Source organism: Drosophila arizonae, chromosome 2 (genome assembly GCF_054131065.1).
Source record: "Drosophila arizonae isolate 15081-1271.41 chromosome 2, UAZ_ARI_1.0, whole genome shotgun sequence".
NCBI lineage: Eukaryota > Metazoa > Arthropoda > Insecta > Diptera > Drosophilidae > Drosophila > Drosophila arizonae.
In genome coordinates, this window is record NC_142922.1 from 11,390,605 (window position 1) to 11,417,802 (window position 27,198).

General features: G+C 45.3%; 2 protein-coding genes across 8 annotated transcripts in view; one reads left to right on the top strand and one right to left on the bottom strand.

Annotated features, from left to right (window-relative positions):
• The window catches only part of cv-c (RhoGTPase activating protein), a 100,586-nt gene that overhangs the window by 61,037 nt on the left and 12,351 nt on the right, over positions 1–27,198 (top strand). For 6 of the 7 annotated variants that reach the window (XM_089462689.1, XM_089462692.1, XM_089462690.1 and 3 more), the window contains 5 exons: positions 955–1,754; positions 13,658–14,269; positions 19,615–20,306; positions 20,372–21,305; positions 22,228–22,270. In XM_089462689.1, coding sequence (XP_089318815.1) covers positions 955–1,754; positions 13,658–14,269; positions 19,615–20,306; positions 20,372–21,305; positions 22,228–22,270 — 3,081 coding nt within the window. Of the gene's footprint in view, positions 1–954; positions 1,755–13,657; positions 14,270–19,614; positions 20,307–20,371; positions 21,306–22,227; positions 22,271–24,476; positions 25,157–27,198 lie in introns of those variants that run through there. The other variant, XM_018007529.2, reaches the window with a different exon arrangement.
• Positions 8,094–12,231, bottom strand: natalisin (neuropeptide natalisin). The gene is given in 3 exon segments (XM_018007532.2): positions 8,094–9,063; positions 9,298–9,716; positions 11,485–12,231. Coding segments are annotated over 3 exon segments (1,815 nt in total). The 5' UTR covers positions 12,084–12,231; the 3' UTR covers positions 8,094–8,266.

The following is a 27,198-nucleotide window of genomic DNA, read 5'->3' on the forward strand; positions in this document are numbered from 1 at the left end:
GTAGTAGTTTTATTATTTATTTTTCTTTTTACTAAGCCCATAATTTAGAATTATGCTATCTTTTGCTTATTTTCTGCCTTGAAAGTTCTATTTATAATTACTTTTATGGCATTTAATTTTTAAAAATAAAAATTATTTTTGAATCCATTTTAACTCTTGACTTGAATTAACTTGAATTATCTATGTGAACCCATGCGTCTCCGCCTGAGACCCTCGTGCCTCGCTTCTGGTGTGTAAGAACTGTATCCAGTCCCAGTGTTTTTGCTGGGTGCGGCTGCGAGTAGAGCAAACAGAGCTTAAGATAAATATTTTGCGAGCAATCGAGGGCATGGATAAGCTGCGAGTGGTGCGAGGAATATTATCGAATATGTAAATAATTGCTTGCCATTTGCTCGCCATCGAAAAATTAATTAAAGCATTTGCACACACATGGACAGACAGACAAATGGCAGAAATGGGAAAAACTGAAGTCCACACACACACACACACAGACACACGAACACACACACACACACACACACATGTGCTGGGCATGTTGCGAAAATTTATGACAATTTAAATGGTGCACATTCGGCGGACAATTTGAGGCGATTAGCGCAGAAATTTTCGCGGATTTGGCTTAAGCGGCACGCCGATGCTTGCCACATGTGGCAGCCGCGACTTTTGCCGCATTTTGGCGTCTTTTGCACATTTGGCGCAATTTTTCATTTACTGTAAAAATGATTATGAAAATGTGTTTTCTGGGCGCGCCATTTGTTGCGAGTTGTGGCTGCAAAGTATGATCAACATGTTGCGGCAACAATAATTGCAACAGCTGCATCTGTGTGTGTGTGTGTGTGTGTGTGTGTGTTGGCAGCAATGACAACTTTATATGACTCGCTGAAGAATTATCGCTAAAATTAAACACTGTCTCACCTCCCTCTCCCTCTCTCTCTCTCACTCTATTTTTTTCAGAGCCACCTCAGAGTGGAGCCAACGTGGCTCGGCAACATGACAGCGGCAAGAAATTTAGCAAAATTCAGTGCAATACAAATCAAAACAACATGACAAGCGATGTGAAAAGTGCAATTAGCAGTGGCAGCCACAGCCACAGCACCAGAAACAACAGCAGCATCAGCAGCAGCAGCATCAGCAGCAGCAACGGCAACAGTCAGCAGAAACAACATCAAACGCTTATCAACGGCAACACAACGCCGGCGGCAACAGCAACAGCGGCAGCAGCAGCGGCAGCGGCAGCCAACACGTCAGTCTCCTGCGCGACTATCGCAACTGACACGACGCGCTACAAATCGGGATTAAGTGATGTAGCGGCCGACGAGGACGTTGATGATGCAGCCACATCCACAGCAACAGCTACTGCCACATCCACATCTACAGCTATAGCCACGGCTAAAGCAACAGCAACTTCATCTGCCACTCCTGCGCCAGCTGCAAGCGTTTTAAGCACCGGTTGTGCAACTATGCCGCGCACTCGCCAATACGGAAGCAATGCTGCAGGAGCAGTGGCAGCCAACACCATGACAGCTGATAAGAAATTCTTAAGCCGTGCTGCACCCGCCGCCAACACTTCGGGCAACGCATCTGCAGCAGCTGCTGCTGCACCACAGCAACATCATAAGCTGCCATTCAGCGATAAGGCCGAACTCAAATTGGCCGCCTTGGACAATCTGGACCTGGCGCACAGCCTCGACCTGATCGATGAAGATGGCGATGATCCCTATGGTGCACTCCAGGACTATTTGGAGCGCGTTAAGGTAAGTGCTGGGCTTTCTTAATTAGCTGTTAGCCGATTTCATATTGCGTCATTCTTGAATTGAATTTGGGCCATGTCTCTAGTCACTTGCTGCCAGCTGGCCGTATTTAGTTTCATTTTATTTTGACAAGCGACAGTTGCTGTCGCCACACACATTTCACTAAGCAGCTCCCCTTCCGGTCTGCCCCGCCTCTGCTGCCGCACGCCTCCTGGACTGTCAACGCCGCGTGATTTTGCAAATGATTATTTTGCGTGACAGAAAAATGTGTTAAACCAAACACAGTTGAGACACAGCAGCAGCAGCAACAGCAGCAGCAGCAGCAGCGACGGATTCGTAATGTGTAACGCATACGACGCGTTGCACGCTCAGCATTTTTGTTGTCATTGCTAGACGTCGTTGTCGCTGTGGTTGTCGTTGTCGTTAGCGTTGTCAGCGTCGTGTACATAAAATTTTATGTTTCTGTACCGGAAAGCGCAATATTACAAACTCAAAGACTAAGCAGCGCCAGCGTCAACGTCAGCGTCATCGACAACGTCAACGGCCGACCGCAACTTTAGTGATTTTTATAACTGTTTCGCATGAAATTTGTCCACAGACAAGTTGCTTCTTTGCCCATAGCGGAAGCGGCGCACGCACGCGTCGTTCATTAGCATTGCGTTTATGGTGGAGCTGCGCAGCTCGTGGAGCTCGTCGAACCAAAGGCGCCTGCTGGTTCTATGCTGTGCTGTGCGTGCATCGATTAACGGTCACTAACGACACCTTCATTTCGTTCGAAGCTTTATTTAACTGAGCTGCTAATCCCTCTGCCTTGCAACGTGCGCGTTTAGCATTGATCATTTTATGATTGGTCGGTTGGTGCTCAAACAGAGCTAACCTGAGATAGTTGCTTCACTGAATAGTTTTATCCCATCGATGCCACTACCACTCCCACTCCCCCATCACCACCACATAGCACCTTCAATATTCATTGCTTTTTTAGATTTTCAAAATAATAATAATAATAATAATAAAAATAATAATAATAATAATAATAATAATAATAATAATAATAATAATAATAATAATAATAATAATAACAATAATAATAATAATAATAATAATAATAAAAATAATAATAATAATGAGCAGAAACCAGATTCAAATCATATTAAAATTATTTTTTTTCAAATCAACTTTCTATTCACAACTAAAATGTCAAATTAAGAGCTTTGAATTCAATTGGAATTACTTTTTAAAACTCATTAAATTTTTTGGGTTTTATGGAAATTTTGCTGCCTTAAACTGACTTAAAATAAAGCATTAACTTCTGGGTTCTTCGGCTTCGTTCATGCTGTTCAATAATTAATTTTAGAAAAAATCTAAAATCTATTTACTCTTTTACCTCAATTACATCCCGCTAAGTAATCGTCATCTATTTCTTTGTCAAGCCTATCAAAAATCTGTTTTATGTTCACTGAATCTAAATTCGTTTTCCACATCTAATCGAAAATAGATAATAGATAATATCTATTCTTCTTGCTGTTTGTATGCCTCCCTATATAAGAAACCCATTCAGCCTTAGCCCGGCCTGCATTTCTTTTTAGTCTCTGATTGGCATTAGGCGGCTGCACGCCATCTATGCACATTTTATAATCAGTGTCATCACCTCAACACCCATCGACCGGCCAGCCACGCCCTGATGGGCGTTACATACGTTGCTAGTGTTGTTGTTGCTGCTGTTGTTGTTGCTGTTGTGTCTTGTGTGTGTTGCTTAGCCGGCGTGGGCTGTCAGCTTATGACACGAGCAATGGCTGGGGCTGTGGCTGTGGCTCTTGGTCTGAGTCTGACTTTGGCCCTGGCCTGTACTAGCCAGGCTTAAACACCTTCATTTTGTTTTTTTTTTTTTTTTTTTTTTTTTTTTTCTTCATTCACATTTCAGCTCAATGCAGCTAATTTTTTGGCTAAATTGAAATTATTAGCCGGCAACTGTGGCTAATGATGACAAAATGTGTCACAGTGCTGCCCACACGAGGCAGTCGCTTTCTTTTGCCGCTGCCGCTGCCCCTGCCGCTGCCCCCGCCGTTGCCCGCGCGCGTGGCAACGTTTGTGAGGCGCGTTTATTATGACAAATAGTGCAGCACTTTAGCTCCAAATTGCCGTTACTCGTAAGACCCGGCTAGGCGCTTGTTGTAGTCGTGGCCTTAGGCTTAATTTGCCTAGTTATGAAATGCGTTTGTGGAGGCGGCGATGGCGGCGCTGTTGTTGTTACTGTCGTTGTTGTTGTTGTTGTTGTGGTTGTCTGCGTTGTCGTTGCCTGACCTATTTTGGCCGCAGCAGCGAAGCGTGCAGCGAATCTGGTAGGCTGTTTATGAAACAGATGCAACATGACAAGCGCGCGGCAACTCGTTTTGCTTCGCGCTTCCTGCATCAATTAGCGTTTGTGTTGCATTTCGGCTACACACACACGCACACACATGCACACACGTAGTCCATAATTTAACTACAAGACACTCCAATCATAATTGACTCTCGTCAACGGACCGACGAGTCCATAAGCTCAATCAAGCCTTCAACGTCTAACGTTTTAGTCATTCAAAAAAAATTAAAAAAGAAAAAAAGAAGAAAAATCTGATAAGCTTTCGACAACACCAGCAAAAACAACAAAATAAATGCTGTTGCGTGTGTTCTCAGTCGATTTTAATTATAGATATTGACAATGTGGCAAAACGAAATTGAGACGTAAAGCTCAAAAGCCTCAAACTGTGGGATTGGCCGAGGCAGCTCCTAGGGATTGTCCCAGCTTGAGTCAGTGTGGTTCAGTGAACCTCGAAAGCATCAGCCAATTATGCGAATGCTGTTAATGAATGTGGGCGACGGCTTTACCCTTAACTTATCTGAGACTCTATAACTTTATGCAATGGCATTAGGTGAAGCTGGAGCTGGGAGCTGGAAGCTGGGAGCTGAGAGCTGGGTAATTTGCGCCTGCAACTGCGTCTGCGCAGCTGCCTAGAGAAAGTTGTCTTTGCCCAATTTGCAAATGACGTTTTTTTGTCAACGTCAACAGCAAACGGCAAACGGCAAATGGCGAACGGCAAACGGCGAACGGCTAAGCCAAACGGGCAAATGGCAAACAAATGGCAATAAAAGGCAGTGCCAGCGCTGTGCACGTTACTATTTTTGTCAACCAGGAGTTGCTGCCGTCTCCCCCAATGCAGACAATAAACCAGAAATCGCAGCAATGCGCCAAATGAAGCCAAAACTGAAAATACAAATAATAAAACACAACAACAACAACGACAACAAGTCAACAGCAGCAGTAAACAGTCAACAAAATCAACAGCAACATGTTGCTCTCTGCTGTCATTGCCACAAATCAAATGAAAGTGAAGCAACTCTCCAGCTGTCCAGCCGTCCAGCCGTCCAGCTGTCCTGCTGTCCAATTGTCCAACTGTTTGACTATCTGTGAGCAGCAGCTTCTACAATTTCACCAGCAGCAATCATAATTGCGGTCGGCAATTAAGCTGCTGTCAAATATTGCCAGCTACTCATGCTGCTCGGGTTACAGTTGTAGTTGCAGTTGCCAGTCGCAGTTGCTGGTGGCTGGTTGCTGGTTGCTGGTTGCATGTTGCTGCCGTGCACACAATTGCCTCACCCTCGCCTCGAACCTGTGCCTGACGTGTTGTCAACAGCATTTGGCTCATTCCAGCACCGCTGACAATGCGTTGATATTTTCCGACAAGCAAATCTGTGGCAACAAAAAACCATTGCCACAAAATTGAGCCAATTTGCTGAGACTGGACTCAAGTCGACTGGACGGGACGGAATGGTTGCTACTGCCCCATGTATCCATGGATAGCTTTCAGCTGGACACTGACTTTCTTTTTGGCCAGCCATCAGACAACCTGGGCTTCTTTTCTTTTCTTTTTTGGTCTATCTGCTGGCTGCTTTGCCAAATGTCAAGCCCAAGTGACACAAAGTAGTCAACGCTGTTGTGATATCCGTTTGAAAGTTGGCAGCAGAGTTAAAGACGCTTCCTAAACATGATTCGCAGCTTTATTTGTTCACTCATCTCGCATGACACTTTAGCTTAAGCTGCTTCAGAAACAAATAATAATATTTGAATATTTGAAACTCGGAACAAATATGCGCAGTGTCATAAATCTTGGAAAAGTGCTACAAGATAAAGCTGACCGTGTCAGTTGCATAAGAGGGGCTCTGTATATATACAGGGTGGAGCAAGAATTCTTTTGCTGTAACTTTTTGTAGAATGAACAGCTTTTCCTCTACTTCTGAAATTTGTTTATTCAATTCATTGGAATATATTCTGGCCGAAGCTAAAATTTATGACTATACGATTCTGTTTCATGGCATGCTGCATTACTGCATCAGATTCTCTCACTTTTGGAAATTATTCTTCTTCAAGGTTCTAAATTTTCGATGAATGTGAGCGACTAATAGACCCCATAGAAAATGTCTGGAACCGTTAAGTCGGATTAGATTTCTTTCTAAATTAAGTTATGCTGAAAAGCTTCCTTCGTTCATTCCGTTCCTATATACGTATATATACCTACATATGTACACTCTGTATTCAGGAATGATGTACAGTAGAGTCCGGCTATAACGACCATTCGGTTATTGCGACGAAATTTCTGGTCCCCAGACAAACTTACATGAGCAAAGTAATACGAGTATAGGGTGTCCCGGATATAACGACGGCCCCTTGCGGCGTCCTTATAAGCGAACTCCACTCCATATGCTCACAAATATTCTACTGCTCTACAGGAAAAATAATTGAAATTCCTCTCTAAATTTCATTTCCTTATTTTCAGTTGAATTAAAAAGCCTAACATTACAAATTTAGCTAAAGAGCTACATTCGATATACTCACCAAGATATGTTGATATCTGCCTAAACATATCAACTTCTTTGACTATTATCTTACACATCTTTGACATACTCTTATCCCAATGCAATCCCCATTAATATTCAATTCAAGAATAATTTAACTTATGACATAAATCCCTCAAAATAAAATGCTGAACTCATGGCCACAAACTCTGAAAGCTTCCCAGTCAGATCTCATTAAATACTTCGGTCTATGCATTGCGTCGGTACAGCTGCACGTGAGACACACGCTTGACCACATCGGCGGATCACTCGAAGTGTCATTGCCCAGTTGAGTGTCCACAGCATCAGAGCAACAAATGCTGCACTCATTTTTCTAGACAAACTCCGCGCTGGGTTCAGCTGTGGTGGTTGCCCCCAGACTGAAGTGCCATTGAAATTACAATGATCTTCATATGTTTTGGACTGATCGCAAACATCCAGCTACCAAAGAAAAAAACCCGAAATTCAACATAGACGCGCATCTGCTTAAGATTTGTGTGTGTGTATGTGTATGTGTGTGTGTCCGTGCTTACTATGAGTATTATTTAACCAATTTGTTTTTGGTTGCTATGACCTTCAATGGTCATTTATACAAAACAAAGAGCTGGCCTGGCCTGGCCTGCACTGAGCTAAGCCATGTTGGCTTGGCTTGGTCTGGCTTGGCTTGGCCGGGCCTGCTCTGACCAGCAGACTTTGCGTCTCTCCAAATATTTTGACGCTGTTGTCGATTTGGATGCCGACTGCCAGCCAACTGGTCAATGTCAATGTCAGAAATTTGTTGAAGTGGAAAAATTCAGCTGCTGTTGTAACGGAGGCTTAAAACTTATTTGGTTTTCCACTGAACGTCAGCCGGTAACAGACTGACTGACGGACTGACTGACTGACTGATATTTTTAAGGTTCAATGCTTGCTAATAAGCTAAACCTAGAGCCGTTTGATTGATGTGCGCTTTGGGGATTACAAGCAGCAGGCAGCAGTCTGACCTTAGTGGTCACAGCTTTGCTGTGGCTGTTGCCATTGCTGTCATTGCCTTGGCTGGGCTTTGTTTGTGTTTGTGGGTTCTATCTGGCTGCATATCTGAGCGTCAGACCTATCGCTGCCCTGGCATCGGCATCGGCAACGGCATCAGCAGCTGCGTGCCACGCCCGCGTCGCCATGCTGCAGCTGTGTGGAGTCTGCGACTGCATCGGGAACTCTGCGACGTAGTCTAAGGCTGAACAGCTAGCACAATGCTGATTACATTTACCGATAAATTAGCCAATGAATACAATTAAAAAAGGAAAACGAAATACAAAGTACAAAACATCGATGCCCCCGAGGGGCCTTACAGACTCTAGAGGCAGCCACAAGGGCACAGACCTTCGCAGCAGCAATTCTAGAAAGGCCCCAAGGGCGATTGGCAGCCAGCAGCGAGCATTGGGGCCATTTAACCTTCGATTACTTCAATTTACACAAAATCAATTGCAAGCCAACTATATATATATGTATATGTGTATATATGTATATGTATATTTTTGATTAGCTTTATACATTCTTACGAAACCTAGGTGCACTAGTGGGAGACGCGAGTGCCTAAAGGATGTTGGCCAAAAAGTGCTCATTTCTATATATATATATCTGTCTGTATATAGCTAAACGATCGCCATTTACATGTCCAATTGACCATAATCAGTGTCAATGTCAGTGCCATGGCTGCTGGGACTATCGTTGAGCGTTAATTGTGTCTAGTGGGCATTGTGCGCAGATCGCCTCCAGCGCTGATGGCTTCTAGCTGGCCAGGATGTTTTCACCTGCTGCTGCTGGCGCATGCCCGGATTGACAATGAAGCGCACTGGCTACAGTTGGCCCGACTCCTGCTGCTGCTGTTGCTGCTGCTGTTGCTGTTGTTGTTGCTGCTGTTGTAAATAGGCTGACATTGATCTTGTCGACTGCAATCTATTAGCGGGCTGCGGCAATTGTGGCTGCACTAGGGCTGCGTCGTCGGCTGACATTGATGTCTTGACTGATTGATCGTTACCATTAATTTCATGCGTTGGCATTCTTTGAGGCCAGTTGTCGCCTTCGCCTTCGCCTTTGCTGTTGTCGTTGTCACTGTCCGACTGCAATGCTCTCTGCAGTCTTCCCCATTTGCTCGATAGCAACTGAATTTGCCGTTTGCCGCGATTCGGAAAGAATGGATCGTCGACGTTGTAAAGATCGCTCAGCTTCAGTTTTTTGCCGCGATGCGGAAAGAAGGGATCGTCCAGTTTGAAGAGATCGCGTTGCTTTTTGCCGCGATTCGGATAGAATAGATCGTCATACTTGAACAGATCTTTGACACGGTCGCGTTTGCCGCGATTCGGCACAAACGGCTCGTATCGATTCAATAGCTCCTCCAGGTCGGGTGTGGACTGCTTACGGCCACGTGGTGGTATAAATGGATCGTCCTTTGGCTTTAGATTATCTGCAAGATGAAAAGGGAGAAGGAAAAGGAGAGAGAGACGGAGAGCGAGAGATGCGTGCCATAAGTGCCAGGCAAGTTGTTATTAAGGCCATATCATGAGGGCCCCATGCATTTAAAATGAAACGAAACAAGAATAGAACTCAAGTGAGCAAGGGAACTAGAGGCTGGTCCTTTTGTAATTTCAACACCCTGGTGCTCGTTACGCCCAGGGAATTATGATTTATGCATGCTCACCGCCCAGTGGGTAGTTCTCCTTTTGATTCTGCTTCTCGCGCCGCACCAGCACATAGTGTGGCTCCTCGACAATCAGCGGCGGCTCCAAGTGCCCCGATAAATTGTACTTTTTCCATATGTACATGCCCGGATGATAGAACTCGGCCGCACTGCCGCCCTGGCCCTCAGCTGGGAACTGCGATGGGTAGAGCAGCTGCATGGCCCAGTGCAGGAACTTGGCCAGATCCTGTTCGCCAGTGAGCAGCATGAACACCTCATTGTTGCGGTCCCTCGCATTAAGGCCCTCATTGCCGTCGCTGTCATCTATGTCATAGTAGTCGTTGTCGTCCATTTCTAAGGACTCATCCAGATCGTCTTCGTTGCCCGAATCCTTCATTCTGTCCAGCTGCTGTCGCATGCGCGACACGGCTTCTCTGGTTCTGTTGAAGGTGAGAAATCGTTTGAGTAACCCTATAATCTCTACATGGCTAAGGTGTGTGTATGTGTGTGTGTTAAGATTAATGAGGCATCATTTGTAGCTCGATGTCAGTTTAAGGATCGTCATTGTGCATCATCTCGGAAAACATTTTTCTTTTAATAGAGCGTGGGTTGCTCAGGTTTCAATTACACACGCGCACGTCTCTCGCTGGGTTTTCTCTTTTTTCTCACACATACACAGTGCTCGTCGTAAATTGATGAACATGTTTGTGTACGTGGGCTGCCTTCAACAATGACAGCCACTCGGGTAGCTGACCCAGAAAAGCTACCAATAGACCTCCAACTTTTCCCCGCCCCAAAAGCTATGCAGAATCGACTATGGGCACTGTGTTAATCTTGCTGTCATGTCTCATCCAATGCTCATCCAATCAATAGGCGATTCCCTTTTATAAATTGCTGTGTAAAATTACAAATTAAAGGCACTGAAACAACTGAAAGTTATGCGGGCTTAAGGCCAATTAATCGACGCATTTAACAAATCAACAAAAACACACAAATGAAGAAAACTCATGAAATGATTAATTGCAATTTAATAGTAGCGCCCAAGACCAATCATTTTTCAACGCGATGCTCAGACAATTTAAAACTGTATTTAAGAGATGCTCAAGATGTTCGACTATGCGCTATACCCTATAAAATGGCAGGCGATGAGCCAACATAAAATATAAAGTTGAAGATGTGGGCAGAAATTAGAAATAGAATTAAATTAATTAAATAAATATAAATATAATATAAATATAAATATAAATATAAATATAATAGATAAATATAAATATAAAGATAATATAGTAAATAAATTAAGATAAATATAAATATAAATATAAATAGAATATAAATAGAAATATAAATATAAATATAAAGAGTAAATAGAAATATAAATATAATATAATATAAATATAAATATAAAATAAATATAAATATAAATATAAATATAAATATAAATCTAAATATAAATATAAATATAAATATAAATATAAATATAAATATAAATATAATATAAATATAAATATAAATATAAATATAATATATTAATATCCAATACTAACTATAGCCTCTCCACTCTTACTCATACCATCTCCACTTACTTTCCCTCAATATTCTATCCCCCATTTCTCATGGCAGACCCGATTCTCTCACTTGCCACATGATGGCCATGGGCGCGGATCCCTTTCGTCGGCGTTTAAGCTGAATGAAAAGGTAAACTTAATGCATGTTGCAATGTTTCGCTTTGTTTTCGTTTCATTTCGTTTCGTTTCGTTTCGTTTTGGGGCCAATGAATTTGCTGACAGTTGTTATTTTGCGAAAATTTATAAAATAAATCAACATATGCATACACGATGCGGCGTGGCAGAAACAAAACTCCGTCGTCGTCGAACTGACTTTTTCACGCCCATTAATTGGTTTTGCGTGTTTTCGGCCGACAGCCAAATTGTCGACGATTTGTTGCTCTTATTGTTGACTTTTGGCATTGCGATTAAAAACCTGGCGCCCAGGCTGCAAGCAAAGCAAAGGTTGAACCCGAACTCGAGCTTGACTTTAGAGCTGCAACACTTGATAAATTGGAGACCGCCTTTAATTGGCTTAACAACGACATGAACCGAATCGAGAAAGTTTGTTGCTTGCTTTTTGGACACTTTCTGAGGTCACCTTGGAGCCGTTGGGCCTCGACTGATTGCCACCCAGGACGACGGGGACACATCCTGCACTCACCTGGCTGCCACCAGAGCGCGATTGTATTCGCGTGGACAATTGTTGGCTGCCAGACAGCGCCTGGCCCAGAAATTCTGCAGCGTGGGCGTGGCATGCTTCAGCCCAAACCCATGGCCATGGCCATGGCCATGCTGCGTTGCAATTTCCTGCGGCGCTGATTGCTGTCGTGCCCCTAAATCATAAGCCTCGCTCAGTGCTTTTCGATTAAAATCCGTCGGCTGTGGCTGTAGCTGCGGCTGTGGCTGCTGCTCCACTTCCACGTCGTGGTTGTAGGGCGAAATGTGTTTGCCGGCCGCGGATGCCGGCTCCTTACTGTGCACCATATCTGGCGATGGATCGATGCCCCCGTCAAACAGGACGCGTGCATCCTTTTTCCAGCGCGCTTGCTCGTGCAGCATTTGCTGTAGCTGCTGCTGTTGCTGTAGCTGCTGCTGTTGCTGTTGCTGTTGCTGTTGCAGCTGTCTCAAGGCCACCACCTCCGTAGCCGCGATAAGCGATGGTGGCAAAGATAAGACCACATTGCCTTGGCCGTTGTTGGCAAAGCCTCCGCTACAATAAATCGCCAGGCAGACCCAGAGCCAGGCGAGCGTGAGTCTCATGCTGTCTGCAGCTTGGTTGTTGTTGCTGTTGTTGTTGCCTCTGGCCTGCCTCGATCGGACTGGCTGTTCCAATTTCTGCCTGTGCCTCGCGTCGGGCGCTTTGATGCAGCGACCGCTGTGTTCTGCTCCTAGAAACTGAAAGTGGCTGCAGAGCAACTTCACTTTTTATAGCCGCCAAGACGCTGGCTGGCCAGCGGGTCCCGGTCAGTCCCGGCCCGTCGGCACACAGAGTTTTGGGAATACGCTCTGGACCCTTGCCGCATATGTGGGCATTGTTTGTTCGGCGCAGTGCACCGTGAAATTAAATACCAAATGCTAGTGGGAAATATGAGTGGAGCCACCAGAGATGCTTCAAAACTGAATCGAAATGTTGGATGTGACACAGTGCTATGCCCTAACCTATATTTGTATATATATGTGATCTGGAGGGTATCCAGACTCGTGCTGTTCTATTGCAATATTTTCCTCTCAGTGCTGGCGTGGGCGGCTGAACAAACCGTTATTTCTCTGTTTGCTGATTGCTCAACTCAATTGGGGCATGGGAAAGGTTTGCTGGAGCGGCCAGGTCTGTGCACAAATTAGCTGACAACTTCTCACACGAGCAGGACAAATGAGGCAGCGGCTCTGCCAAAACATTCCCAGTGATAAAATCTCTGACCAAGTGGACCACAGCTCTGGCTGCCTTAGACTCGCCAAGTCGGCGCTTTCTTTCAAGGCACGGCCAATAGATGGGCTCTGCCTTTGAGAATTTATTACTCGCTAATGCTCGATCGCATTTGTCTGCGGCAAAGGGCTGCTGCGGCTGCAACAACGGCAACAACAACAACAACAACAACACAAACACAATTGTTGAGTAATGAGCTCGGCACGTTATTAATGTCACTGGGCCTGGTACTCCGGCCAGTTCTCGGTCTCGTTCGCGTTCTCGTTCTTGTTCTCGTGCTGGAGCAGCTCTTTTGTGTCTTAGGGCCACGTTTTTTAATTAAGTAATTCGCTGACTTTGTTAGCCCTGTGGGTCCTCGCTCTGATCGTCTTTAGAAACGGCTGCTGTTTCTTCTTGTTACTTTTGGTTGTTGTTGTTCTTGTTGTTGTTGTAGCTTTTTGTTTAATCCGGCTAACAAATTGCTTCATTTCAATTTATTTGCATTTGTTGTTGCCTCTGCTGCTGCACGTCTTGGCTGTTCTTTTTCTTCTGCTGTTGTCTGCAGTTCGTGGCTGCAGTTTGTTGTGCTCTGCTCTGCTTGGAAAACCTTTTTTTTCCGAGTTTTTTTTTTTTTTTTTTACCTTTGCGGTCGTGTTCTAATTTATTTGTCTTTGATTGTGGCCATGTCTCTGCGGCTCAATGTGAGTAATGTCTGATCGTGGCTTTGCTTTCAGTCTTTCTCCTACTATTTGTTGCGCAAATTAAGCAAACATACATCATACCTCGATCCATTAGAATCTGGCGCCCTGGGCGCAGCCCGCTACCGATATGTCTTGCCTTGATATATGTTGGCTATTAGAGCGCTAATCAAAACCAATCGCACGCTGAATTTATGTGCAACGGCGACTAACAACTCGTATTCTAATTGCAGCTGGAAATCAACGAGGTCTTTGAGCTACGCAAGGCGCAGCGATTGCAGCAGCAACTGCAGGAGCAACTCGAGGCCGTGCGACAGGCAGCAGCGGCAGCCAAGCAGCTTGATGAATTGTCGCGTTCTACGGAATCTGATAGCGGCTTTGACAGCAGCAGCACAACAGCAACAGTCGCAACAGCAACAGCAGCAACTGCAACATCAACAGGCAGCAGCAGCAGCAACAACAACGGCAACGGCAAACCAGTGACAACTAAACTAAGAGCTCTGCCGCCGCCAGTCTCGAGTCGATGTACTTCGGCTGAGACAACGCCTCCTGCCACTGCTGCTGCCCAGCCGGATGATGTGAACATTTGGGCAAACAAATTTCTACGTGATTTGGACAATCTGATGGGTGGCGATAAGCTGCCGTCGCATCTGGCATTCAGTGCTGGCGCAGGCTCGGATTCCGCCTCCTCCAGCAGCTCGCCCACGTCCAGGACAGCGCCCATGCTGCTCTCAGCAGCGGCCAGCGCAGCCCTGCAGAGTCGCTTTGGCAAGAACGCAATTGTCAACAACGAACAGCAGCAACAGCAGCAACAAAATGGACTCGTCTTGAAACCGGAGAAGCATGTAAGTTAAATGCAATCATAAATTCTCACACTGAGATTTCATAATCTGAAATCACTTATATATTCCCTTGTAATCTCTTGCACGATTTCAACATGAGGCAAGCCCCACATATTTTATGTGGGTTAGATAAAAAGCGCTTAAAACAAAGGCATTTAATCTAAAGCCAAACAATGTTGTCCACACACGCACACAGTCTCCACCTCTCCCGCTCCCCGCTCCCCGCTCGCTGCTGCACGAGCATATTCCCCAAAAAAAAGAGCAGAAAAATTGCCTCTCGAGAACTGCCGCCATATGTGCCATATGCTGTGCCCCGCGACTGTGCCGGATGCGCAAGTGAAGCGCGTGAAATTTATGAGCAGCACATTGATGCAAGGGGCAGAGAGGCTGCAGCAGGGTGCAGAGGGCGGCGATAGGCAGTCACTTGCAGGCTGCTGCCACTTGAATGAGTTCAACTTTGAACTGTTGAAAAGATAGGGAAAATATGTGAAGAGCCAAACAGAAGCGAATTTTATAACTGAGGCGGTGGCTGACCCGTTGCATTTTCTGGCTGCTGCCCGGAACAGAACTCGCCGAGATGCAGCGCCATCAAATGTGTAATAAAATTAAGCTAATTAGTGAATAATATAAGAAAAACTTTAGCGTTGAGTGGCAGGCCACAAAATATGCCTGAATCAAGTAAATTAATTCAAGAGAACTGATGCAACTGCAACTGCAGCGCTCCTAGGCTCAAACAGACAACTCGACTGCGGTCACAACACACACACACACAGAGAGATACTGAGTGAGAGAGAGAGATTTGGCTGCTGAGGTTCGAGTCACACTCACTCGATGACCCACTTAATCCAGACATAAACCATAAACCGAAGCCCAGAAACCCAAGCAACTTGTTAGCTGTCTCTGGCTTATCATATCAAATGGATCTAATTAAAACATTTATAAGCCCTGGCAGCTCATAAACGGCACTGAGTCTGTGGTCTCTTGTTGGCAGTCGTCTGTCGTCTCTCGTCTGTTGTTTGTTGTTAGTTGCATATGCTTAGCATACATTTCGCTTTGAGTTTGCTGTGATTATCTGTGGAAAAACCTTATAAAGGCGGCTGCTGCTGCAACGACAGCGACAACGACAACAGCAATAGCAATAGCAATAGCAACAGCAACAAATATTAATTTCCAAAACGCGTGCCAGTGGAAAAACACAACACCAAAATGCCGCAAAAGCCAATAAATAATATACACCACAAGAAACTTATGCAGAGTATTTGAGTTGAATACGCTGAACTAGGAGATGCCCTGTAAAATGATATATATATATATGCTTACCATACCCAACTTGAACGATTTCAACATTTTACAGGGTATGCCAGTCAGCGACTTGGGGTTGACACGACTCTAGCCACAAACATTTCAAAAGCCAGCTAGGTAAATTTCCATCAATCGTTAAACTGCAGAGACGCAAGGAGCAGCACATGATGCCATGCCACATATGCTCCATGTATTCTATATATACTTCATAATTTCTGTGCTAATGATATGCATGGCTGCATACCCTTTCTGCCACTCATTATCTCTATTTCAGTCTCTGACTCTCTCTCTCTCGCTCTCTCTCTCTCTCTCTCTCTCTCTCTCTCTCTCTCTCTCTCTCTCTCTCTCTCTGTCTGTCCGACCTTTATTTTGAGCACAACAGGAAACTGATGTCGACTCTGCTCTGTTTTGTTAAATATTCCATGACATGCATGAAGAATTTTTTGGCGCAACCTCAGGCATGAGCCCAATGCTTAAAGCATGAGCTGTGCCCACTGTGTTCCACTGATTTCCTTCAGGAATTGCAACAGGGTATGTGGGCGCTTGTTTGACATTTCTCTGCTGCTGCTGCTGTTGCTGCTGCTGCTGCTACTGTCTCCAAAATGTTGCCAGTCGAGCTGTCATATTTCACAGTAATCGCTCAAGTAAAAGTGCCAATTAAAAGCGCTTAAGCCCCAAACCTGCAGTGCACTAATTAACGTCGAGAATGCGGTTCGTCTGGCAGACTTTACCCAGAGACATTGAGTGAGTCAGTCAGTTGGTTAGCTGGTTAGTCAGTCAGCGGGCCGACTGCCAATAGCTGCATAAATCAAAAAAACGATGCAGAGCGAGCGGCAACCTTATCGAGGACACAAGTGCGTGCCTTGTTTGCAAAAGAGCTCCGAAAACGACCCGAGAGCACAGGCTGTCAACGAAAGTAAAGCAAAAACAGATGTTTTTTTGGTTTCTCATTCGAAAGGTGGGCCAGTGAATTGGGTCAATACGCCGCCCGGCGGCAGATACTCAAACAAAGATCAAGATGCAGTGCTTCCACTTCACTCCTGCCCAGCTGTCAGCACTGTGCTGTGCCAGACCAAGTGGAACCCAACGCCCCAATTCAGTTGCCCCTTGTGCTGTTTACGAGGCGCGCTCAGTTGGCTGCGAAAGTGAATCTTCGCATGTGTGGCATGTGCAGTGCCATGCAATCCGCGCTTAATGATGACGAGCCATGCAGAGTTGGCCAGTTGGGCCAACACAAAGGCCGCGCGCTCCACACAAAGCTTTTCACGCATCGCCACAATGCTGCAATGCAATGCGCTGCTGCTGCATCAATGGACCACGGACATTGGACAGTTTTGACTTAAGTAGAACTTGCAAATCACTGCAAGGCAAACAAACGTGACGAGCAACAGTTGCTGCTGCTGCCGCTGCTGCTGCTGCTGCTGCTGTTGCTGTTGGCCAAGGAGGCGAGAGAACTGACTGCAAAACGATGGGCTGGCCAGGCGTTTAAGTGTTTTGATTTGATAATTATTATCAGAGAGCATGCGTGACCGCAGGCGGGCAGAGGCATGTCCAATCGATTGGCGATTGTCTGGACAGGCCCGTGTACCACAAACAGGCTATATGCACATATACACACACATATATATGTATACTATATTGTATATATTGATAGGGTCGGGTGCGGAACGAAATAGAGGGGCCTTCTTTCTGGGTCATACATCAATAAATGTGGAACATTGAGGCGTTGCCTGCATTGCATTTGTCATTAAGTTTCTGATGTATGGAGCGCAGCAGACGTGTACACAAATTTAGCTCCCTCTCTCTCTCTCTCTCTCTCTCTCTCTCTCTCTCTCTCTCTCTCGCTCACTTTGAGATTTCTCTCATAGACTTTTATGATCAATTAGTGGCATTTACAGTTGCCCATTCTCCATGCATTGCGTTCAGATAACCCCTTTAGGGCCATTTGACAATATTTGATTGTGTCATTTGGAGTTCGTTTTATTGCATTCTTCATTAACTAACCGAAGAAAACATTTCATTTGAGTGGCGTCGCGTTGTCAGTTTGTTGTGAGAAATATTCACATTTTATTGCATTTAAATTGGCTTTTGGCAGCGTTTCGGATATCGAATAACGAACTCAGCTGCAATGGAAAATCAAACTGATTTTCCTTGTCACTCGCCCCAATCATAAAAGGCTTCAATTTCAGTCTCAGCAACAGCAACAGCAACAGCAACAACAACAAACAAAAAATTTCCAAATCGAATCAAATAAAACGATCGATAGTCGACTTGTCGTCGAACATATGTTAGACAAGTTCAACTTGGCTCCATAATTGAGAATTTTGTTTGTCTTGATAAAATCGCTAAATTAATATGGAACAGGCGACAGATCGATTGACTGCATCAATAAATAAACGTGAAATGTAAAAGTTTTATTAGTGCACTGACTGAATACAGTTTTCGATCTAGTATTCGGAGCTGGCGCTGGCGCTGGCGCTGGATCTGGAACTGGAACTGGAACTGGAGCCGAGGCGCGGCGCCTACCTGGCTATGCCCATAAAAGCCGCGACTGTTTGGCCGACCAATTAATGCGTCGCCAGCGAGAGTTGGCGGCTCATTAGCACGCAGTTGGCTGATACGCCATTGGGCATTGCTATCGTCGACGACATCGCCGGTATATCGACGAGCCTATATTAATAATTCATTGGAGCTGCTGTGCACAGACTGCGTTCGCTTAGCTACTCCATAATGCATTACAAATTTCGATAGCAGCAATTGCAGTCGCAGTTGCAGTTGGCATATTCCCCAAGGATATGCTCTGATGCCAGCCACATCCTGTCAGCAATTGCTACACTTACTGAATATAGGCTTGCATCGGCAATGAATTTAGTTGGTGAATTCATATTTTGTTCTGCCTCAAATTCCCATCCTTACTCTGGGAAATTTGCAAACAGATGTTGATTTGGTGCTTGCATTCCTGCTGGTCAAGCAAACGATGCTTGACACAGTCTTGCCTTCCATTCCCTGTCCCCCCATTGGTCTGGCTCTCCCTTCATATGCCTGTTACAGTTACAGGCCAGGCTCGTTAGCCATTTTACTGCTGCGCAGCAACGGCAACCTGCTACAATTTTTTTCTTTATCATACGCTGCTGTTTTAAGCCGAGCCATACACACACACATATTGGCATGTTTTTTTTTTTTTTTGCCAATAAATCATATAAATCAATTTCCGCCTGTTGCTGCTTTTAAAATGAATTTTCGCTGGCTGTCGTCCACGTCGACGTTGGCAGGCCCGAGTAAAAAGCAAATTGTCAATCGCTTGCCAAAGGCTTGTAAATCGAATTGACATAACGAACTCAGCGACTGCACCACGGTCACCACCCCGTGCACAGGCAGAGGCACAGGCACTGGCACAGGTGACTGGGCGACTGGTTACACTGGATACTCAGCATAGTTCGTGGAAGGCTGCCAGCTATCAGCTGCGACCCATAAATCATAAGCCCCAACAATAGCAAATTTTTCTACACTATCAAAGCCTGGCCGAAAGGGGACTTGCGTGTCGGCCACTTGAAATGGCTTTCAGCAGATTCCGCTGAAAACTAACTCGCCGCATTCAGCATTCAGCATTCAGCATTCAGCATTCGACGTTCAGCGTTTCTTTCTTTAGCGATTTGCATAAAATACAAATTCTGATTGTTTTCGTACTTGGCCGCAGCCACTTGACAACGCTCAAAAATGCCATTGATATTTCCTTTTGGCATTGTTTTTATGCGCATGCTGTCTGCTCGCATGCTCGCCACGTGAAAACGCGTTGGTCCAGCCAACAGGCAACAGGCAACATGCAACAGCTTCGGCCTCCTGCTATCCAGTCTATGGTGTACAGCCCCAACTCAGAGCCAGAGCTCATTATGCATTCAAGGTCCTTCGCTTAAAGGTTGAGGTTGCGGCCCCTCGAATCTGTCAGCGCAGTGTTGTGTCGACTTTTCTATATTAAACCTGACTGACTATATTTTAATACGTTATTTCCCTTCTTGACTCTCTCTCTCTTTCTATCTCTGTTGCAGGCAACCATTCCACTGCAATCGTTCAACCTTGATTGCGGACGCAGCGAGGTGGCTGCCAAGCCAGGCATTGCCTATATGCGCACATTGTCGGCGCCGGGCGGGCATGGCGCAACGCCAAGAGCTGTGCCGAGCGTGCAGAGTCAGCGCAAGAGTCTGGCGGTGTTTGGAGCTAATGGACTGGCAGAGACGTCGACAGCGGCTGCGACTGCGACTGCAACAGCGACGCCAGCATCTCATAAGCTGACAAATTTCCAAAGCGCATTGAAAATCGAAGAGCGAACGGCGGCAACAGGTGAGGCCGGCGCTGTGGCGACCACGACCACCATGGACGATTTGAAATCTAGGCGACAGCGTCAATTCAACGGCTTGGACATGGAAACGGCTTCCATGTCGATGCCAAAACGGGTGGGCATTAATCATGCAGCTGCCGCGACGTCGCCAACGTTGACGAGCAGAAATGCTATAACCCCGCCACCAGCAAAGGCAGCAACAGCAACAGCAGCAGCAGGAGCAGGAGCCGGCGGGGCCGGGGCAACGGCAACGGCAACAAGTGGAACACAGCTGACCTCGGGGAAAGGCGCCGCCACGCCTGGCTATCTGGTGGATGTGACCAAAAAAGGCTCCACCTCAACACTATGGACATCGGAGGAGTCCATACTGCGCAGCGTTGGCGCCGTCGATGAAGACAACAAGTGAGTAGAGCTAATGGAGTCATTGCAGCCTCATTCAATATTAATATGTCAACTCTTCCAAGCAGCTCCACTTCGTCGTCTTCGGCCTGCGAGGAGGCGGCCGGTGTGCTGAGCTCGGGCAAGTCTGGCATATCGCTCGACTCCTCGGGACTGGACAACGACAACAACGAGAGCGGCATTGGCACGGCTACGCCGCCCAAGGACATGTCATACTGGAAGAGCCACCATCTGCAGCATCATCACTCGCATCACCACCATAGGGCAGGAGGCAGTGCGCCCGACAACGAGTCCGTCAGCAGCCTGGAGGCGCTGCGCAAAATGAAATTCCAGAAGAGCGGCTCGGTGGCCTCGTCCGATGATCCTGACCTGCTCGAGGTGCTCAGCCTGTGCGGCAGTGGCGGCGAGGCAGCCAACGAGTCCCAGGACGACATGCTGGACGAGCAGCCGGCCAAGCAGTCACCCTCACCGACCAAAGCAGCGGCCGCCGAGTACGACGAGTGCCAGGACGAGTTCGAGCTGACGCGGCACTACTGCGACTGCGACTGCACCGACGGCGACGCGAGCAGCGCCAGCGGGGGCACAGCATCGATAGCCACGCCCGTCGTGCTGCGCCGCAAGTACAGTGCGGCGCCGCCCATTATGGTGCCGATGGCGGGCGTGGCAAGGCGCAACCAGCGCAGCCTCTCCCTGGACCACCACCATCAGCAGCATCAGCTGCTGCTGCAGCCGCGCAAGCTGCTGCCGCGCCACAATCACAAGGAGCGCGGCCAGTTGTCATTGGCGCTGCGGCAGGAGCCCTTCCAGTCGCTGCTCTCGCCCACGGCCACGACAGTCACCCATCTGCATCATTTCGTGGAGCTGCCTTCGCCCAGCAGCGCCTCGCTGCACAGCGACACCGGCGGCATCCAAGAACTGACCACCAAATCCAACTCAGCCCCGCTGCTGCTCAAGGAGCGTGAGCGGAGTCGTCGCTGCGATGACTTTGCCGCACAGCACTTGGTTAGTATCGAGGGCAGACCGAAGAGAAAGCAGTAGATATTACGAAGGGGGGCAGTTTAAGGCACAGATTATTATTATTTTAATATTTTAATATATTTTGAGCCAGAAGGGCATCAGGAATGAAGCTAACTATTTAGTGATAATTACATAAATATATATAAAATAGAAATACACATAGACAGATTTAAAGCAAATATTCAACACTATATTAATCTATAAATTTAATATATTTTATTAAATTATGGATTCTCAACAAAGACAAAGAATAGAAATAGACAGAATCCCTAATATTCAATATTAAATAGTAATGGCAGAAATTAACCCAACTATATAATAGGGACTCAAAAATTAGAGATTCTCAAAATTGGAATAGAATATGAAATCTGAATAACATAATTATTTCATAATTTTTTTTTTTTTTTTTTTGACTATTTAGTATTTAGATTAAATCGGATATTTGTATGTCCGTTGTTATTTCTAGTTTCTAAGAAAAGCTCGCCTAATACTTAACATGAAATTTGCATATATCTGCAATTGTGCTTAGTTTTATATTATTATTAGTTTAATACACATACAGTAAAATCCGGTTATAACGACTCCGCTTATAGCGTCCGTACTTATAAAAGAAAACGTATACGGTTATAACGACGATTCCTTGAGTATCGTTATAACTGTATTCTACTGTAATAATATTTAGAAATTATATAAGCGAACTATTTGCTAATCAGCCTTTCTGCTAAGTTCGTATGTCTGACAAGGAATATTTGATTAGCTACTAGTTTTAAATTATTATTAGTTTTCTAGTATAATATAATGTAATTTATGTAGATTTCGAGATATTTGCCGAGCAGCCCTCGCGCAAACTTGATCAACAGACATTAAAATATTCTTCTTTTTGTTCTTCTCTTCATCTACCCCACAGACGCTGCGCTATTCTCGTTCGCAGAGTGATCGCTATTTAGCAGGTGAGTGGCTGGCAACGAGTTTGTTTTTTTTTTTTTTTTTTTTTTTTTTTTGCTTAGTTTTAAACATATCTGTGCACTAAATGAGTTATTTAAATGGCCTGGCGGAGGCTGCGGCTGCGACTGCGGCCTCGGCCTCAGCCAAGATCAAGATCGAGGACGAGGCCGGCCATCAAGTTGGGGGCTTGTTGATTTGATGTGCTGGTGGTCCTGCCAGCCAATTAGCGGCCGGTTATTAAGCGTGAGTGGTTTATAATAACAGTGAAGAGTAGATTTCATAATTTCTATAATTATAAGCAAACATTTCTCAGATATATATATATCTATATGAGTCTCGCGTATGAATAAGACTGCGCCCTAGGCATCAGACGTAACTTTCGATTTCATTCAGCTGGCATAATTTGATTTTCGCAGCAAACAATTGAAGGCAATCAATGACAGCAAGCGATTGCGACAGCTTAAAGGACGGGGGCAGCTGTCATTTAAATTACTTTCATGTTCTTTGGCCAGCAGCAACAGCAGCAGCAGCAGCAACAGCAGCAACAACAGCAGCAACAAGAGGGCGGCCAGCCGCAGCTCTTTTGCCAATTTCCAACACTTCCGTCAACACTTCAATACGAATGGCGAGCCAAAAATGACTGTCAATCTGTCAATGTGCATGCGGCTGTTGGCCAACACACAAATAGTACACACACACACGCACGCACACATTCGATTCCATCTGCATTGTGCCTCTCCAGTGAATGGTGTAGTGGGTGGGTGGATTGAGTGGCTCCTTTCATGCCAAAACTGGCATATAAATGAACTAAAATTGAATCAGCAGCCAAGTGCTCACAGCGAGCAGAGCTGAGCGGCTTTGGCTGAGCCAATGCTATCGGAGCAGGAGCAGCAACAGCAGCAGCAGCAACAGCAGCAGCAGCAGCAAGCGGGCAAGAGATGACGTCATTTGGGAGGCGCCATCTGAGCACGATGCACGATGCTTTGCTCCACTATTTGGTCGCGTTTTTGTTTGCTCTCCATGTGACGTCATTGGAGTGACGTCGGCACTGGCCACACGCAAAGGTCAAGCGGACAGAGCTGGCGCTGTACGATGCCAATGCCGTGGCCTTTAGCATCGCTTGTATTTATATTGCTAATATCGTCTTATGGCCATTTGGCCATGCGACACTCGTTCCATCCACAATGGACGGAGAGCTGACTCTGGGAACTGCGAATCGAGAGTGAGATTGAGGCTGGGCCGGTGGCATTTGTTGTGCTGGTCATTTCATAACGGAAGCTGGCGCTTTTCATGCTGCCTTCATTGTTGTTTGTTCTGTGGAAAAGATTAACACGCAGTAGTCCATGATTAATATCAGATATTGCACAAATAAAAATTGCCAGCATTTATTTCATTTTATTTATCTTGCGCAGCGCCGGCGAGCAAATACCCAGAGATACACATAGATTCCCCCAACTTGTCTATATGCACGCCTATGGGAGCGTGTGTCAATGTCGTGTTTGTTTTCACGCGCCTCGGCACGCCCCGAATGCAATGCAATTAATTGTAGAGCTCATTTCTGTGATTTACCAAGATCACGACAATTCCATTTGTTGCTGAAATCATTTGCACAGTTCAAGCAGTGAATGCAAATTGTAAATTGCATTTAACTTTATATAAATGTTGCAATGCTTCAATGCGCAGAACTCATAAAAGTGACTAAAGTTCAGCCTTCAACAACTAACACACCCCCGCCCCCCTTTGGCCGTCAGCCAGTGAGCAACAGGTGCGGTTGGCGGTTGGCCATCGACTCGAAACTTTCACAGCCCATCTCACAATTCATGTGGCCATAAAAAGCAACTGCTTAAAACAAAAGCTGTCAGAGTCTATAGAAACAGAATTGGCTTTGTACGTATGTGAGTGTGTGTGTGTGAATGTGTGTGTGAGGGGTGTGGTTGGGTGTGTGAGTCCTTTCAATAAACATTGAAATGAAATAAGCATCATCAACAACGCACAACATGACAACAGTTATTCATTTATATATATTTATTTGTTTTGCCTGCCCGAGCCAAGGGCCGCAAATCATGTTTTTTGAGAAATATAACCACAGAGAAAAATAATAACAATAAATGATTATGGCACTGATAGATCTGCATGGGCAAGGGAATCACAGTCAGCTCCAGCACAAGGCACAAGAACAGCAGCAGCAACATTGCTCATACGTCCCGTTGCTCACTTGCTTAGCATGTTGTGTGTTCGCCTCGACTCGACTCGGCTCGGCTCGTGTCTGCTGTTCGGCTGGCATCGCATCGGGCACGGACACTGCTCGGCTCGGCCATTTTGCTTGGTTGGCGGGCAAAATGATTAGTGCTCTTACAGGCGCCGTGCACGGTAGACGCATTCGTGACCGCATCGAGTCTGGGGCAGGCAACGGGAACGCGTCGACGCCAGCGACTCAAAGGCTGTGTAACGCGCTAAAGCTGTAACGGTCACTGCCGATAATACAAAAAAAATAAATAAATAAATAAAATAAAAATAATAATCATCAAGAAAAGAGAGAAACAAATTGTGTGTAGTGCAGTGTACACAATACATGCAAATACCAAAATGTGACTGATTCAAAAACGTTTATTTGAGTGCATTTAAAGCTAAAGCAAGAGAGAGCGGGAAAGAGAGAGAGAGACGTAGCATTGGCTAACCGTTCAATTGCCGCCAATTTTTTCGTGTAGCCAATCTAGATAAAGGTGACTCTAGCAAAACGGCGCTGCCAACTCTAGTCAAAATGCAGCGCCGGATGTCCGTATCGATACGGGAGTACAAGTTCTTCAGGAGCTTCTCCCAAAAGTTCGAGAATTGGCCCAAGCGCAAGGCCGAGGCGCTGTGGCGCAAAATGCGAGAGCGCAAAATCGCAGGTGAGCACCACTCGATGAATTGATGATCGAACGTGGCCCAAGGGCAGAAATTATTAAATTGGAACTCGTATCGATTCTACTACATGAGCGAACAATAAGCACTGGGGCTATGTATGGGCGCGTGCCGCTGGCTGTTTATTGTTTTTCCACACCCAATTAAGAGGCTACCCCGCCAACTATTTTAGGAGCCAAGTGTGGCTATTTTCAGTTGGACCAGCCGCAGCAGCAGCAGCAGCAGCAACAACAACAAGAGCAGCAACAACAGCAGCAACACCAACAGCAGCCTGTATATATCAATCGACGCCGCAACGCGCACATTTAATCGAATTATTCATTGCATTATTAAGCTATGCCTGTGTCTGTATGGAAATGAAATGAGAAAATGGAAAATGGAAAGCGGAAAACGTAAAACGGAATAGGGCTGCAACAAGTTGCCAAGCTGCCAGGCCATGCACAATAGTCGATGGTCAGTCTGTCATTTGCATTTGCTCCACAGCTGGCCACATCTGTCAGCCAGTCAGGCAGTCAGGCAGTCCACCAGTTAGCCAGTTAGTCCGTCCATCCGTCAGTCAGTACGTCAGTTTGGCAGGGTCTATCGCTGTGCTATGGACACACAGCCCCACTCAAAGCCCCATCATCATTTGCGCTACGATTTCGCTTTTTTACACCCAAGTGAAATTGCGTGCCAGTCAAGCGAGGCGATTCATTCAAATAAAGAAAACTGTGGGCATGTAGTAATAAATGAGAAAAATTATTATACAATTAATATGTACATACTATACGAGTACATATACATCTTTATATATTAATATACACCAGCATGTGTATGTGTGAGCGGCAGAAAAATAAATAAAATAAAATAAGTAATGAGCACCTGCCTCCATGGTTCATGCCCCCAAAAAAACGTATTTCGTGCCGTAGTATAAACATACAGCTGGAAAAAAGAGAATCGAATATAATTTGCTGCGAACGTTGCATGAATCGCTTGATTTATGTCGAGCAGAATTGATTGGACGACGGTCCACCACATATTATTTCATCATATCATAAAAAATTGCAACAATGATAAAAGTCCCCTGAGCATCAAACATGTATGAGCATGTATGGGAGGGAGTAGTAGTAGGAATTCTTTACCTCACGAAATATATAAATATGTATAATTATTATAAAGAGTATGCATATATATTTATATCCAATATGTATGTTCATATGTCTTCATTATTCACAAATCTATCGGAAGTAAATTATAATATGATATGAAGGAAGTCTTTTGATATGCCTTTTTACCTCATGAATATATAAATATGTATTATTATATAAGTAATCAATAATTAATAATTATTATTATACAAGTATAATCCGAATATCTCACTTCAGAATAAAGTAGCTTTATCTTACATTTTAATTGAATTTAAAAATAATTAATTATAGCTTATATAATTAATTTCAGTTCAATTCCAGCTCAAGTCTTCCTGCATAACGTGGCTAATAAAAATCCGTTTAAAAATTATGGCTAACCTGCGGCAATTCATGTTGTTTTGATTGTCATGTGCAGAATTATGTAAATGAGCTCCTTTTCGGTAGCCGCAGTTGCTTTGCCCAATCTGCTGTCCCTCTCTCTCTCTCTCTTCCTCTCTTTCCCTCTCTCGCGTGACTGATGTCTAACTTGCATGGCTTTTCCTTAGCCCATTACGTATTATAACAATGAAACGCATAAATTTTCCGCCGACTGCCCCTGCTGTACTCCTCCTCCCACTCCTCTTCAGCCAATTGGCCTGATTGTGCGTTTTGTTTTTGTTGATTTTTATTTTGTATTTTATTTTTGGTTTCTTTTCAAATGTAATTATTTTTATATGCGAATATTTATTTTTTATTTTGTTCGGCCGGTGTATTTTCTGTTCGTGTATGTGTGTGTGTGCGTGCTCATTTTTGGTAGCAAAACAACGGCAAGTTGGCTGAATTATGTTCATTTTATGCGGGCGAGCTGGGATGACGATGTTGGGCAGAGGGAGGCCGAGGCGACAGGGGCGGACGACCGCCCG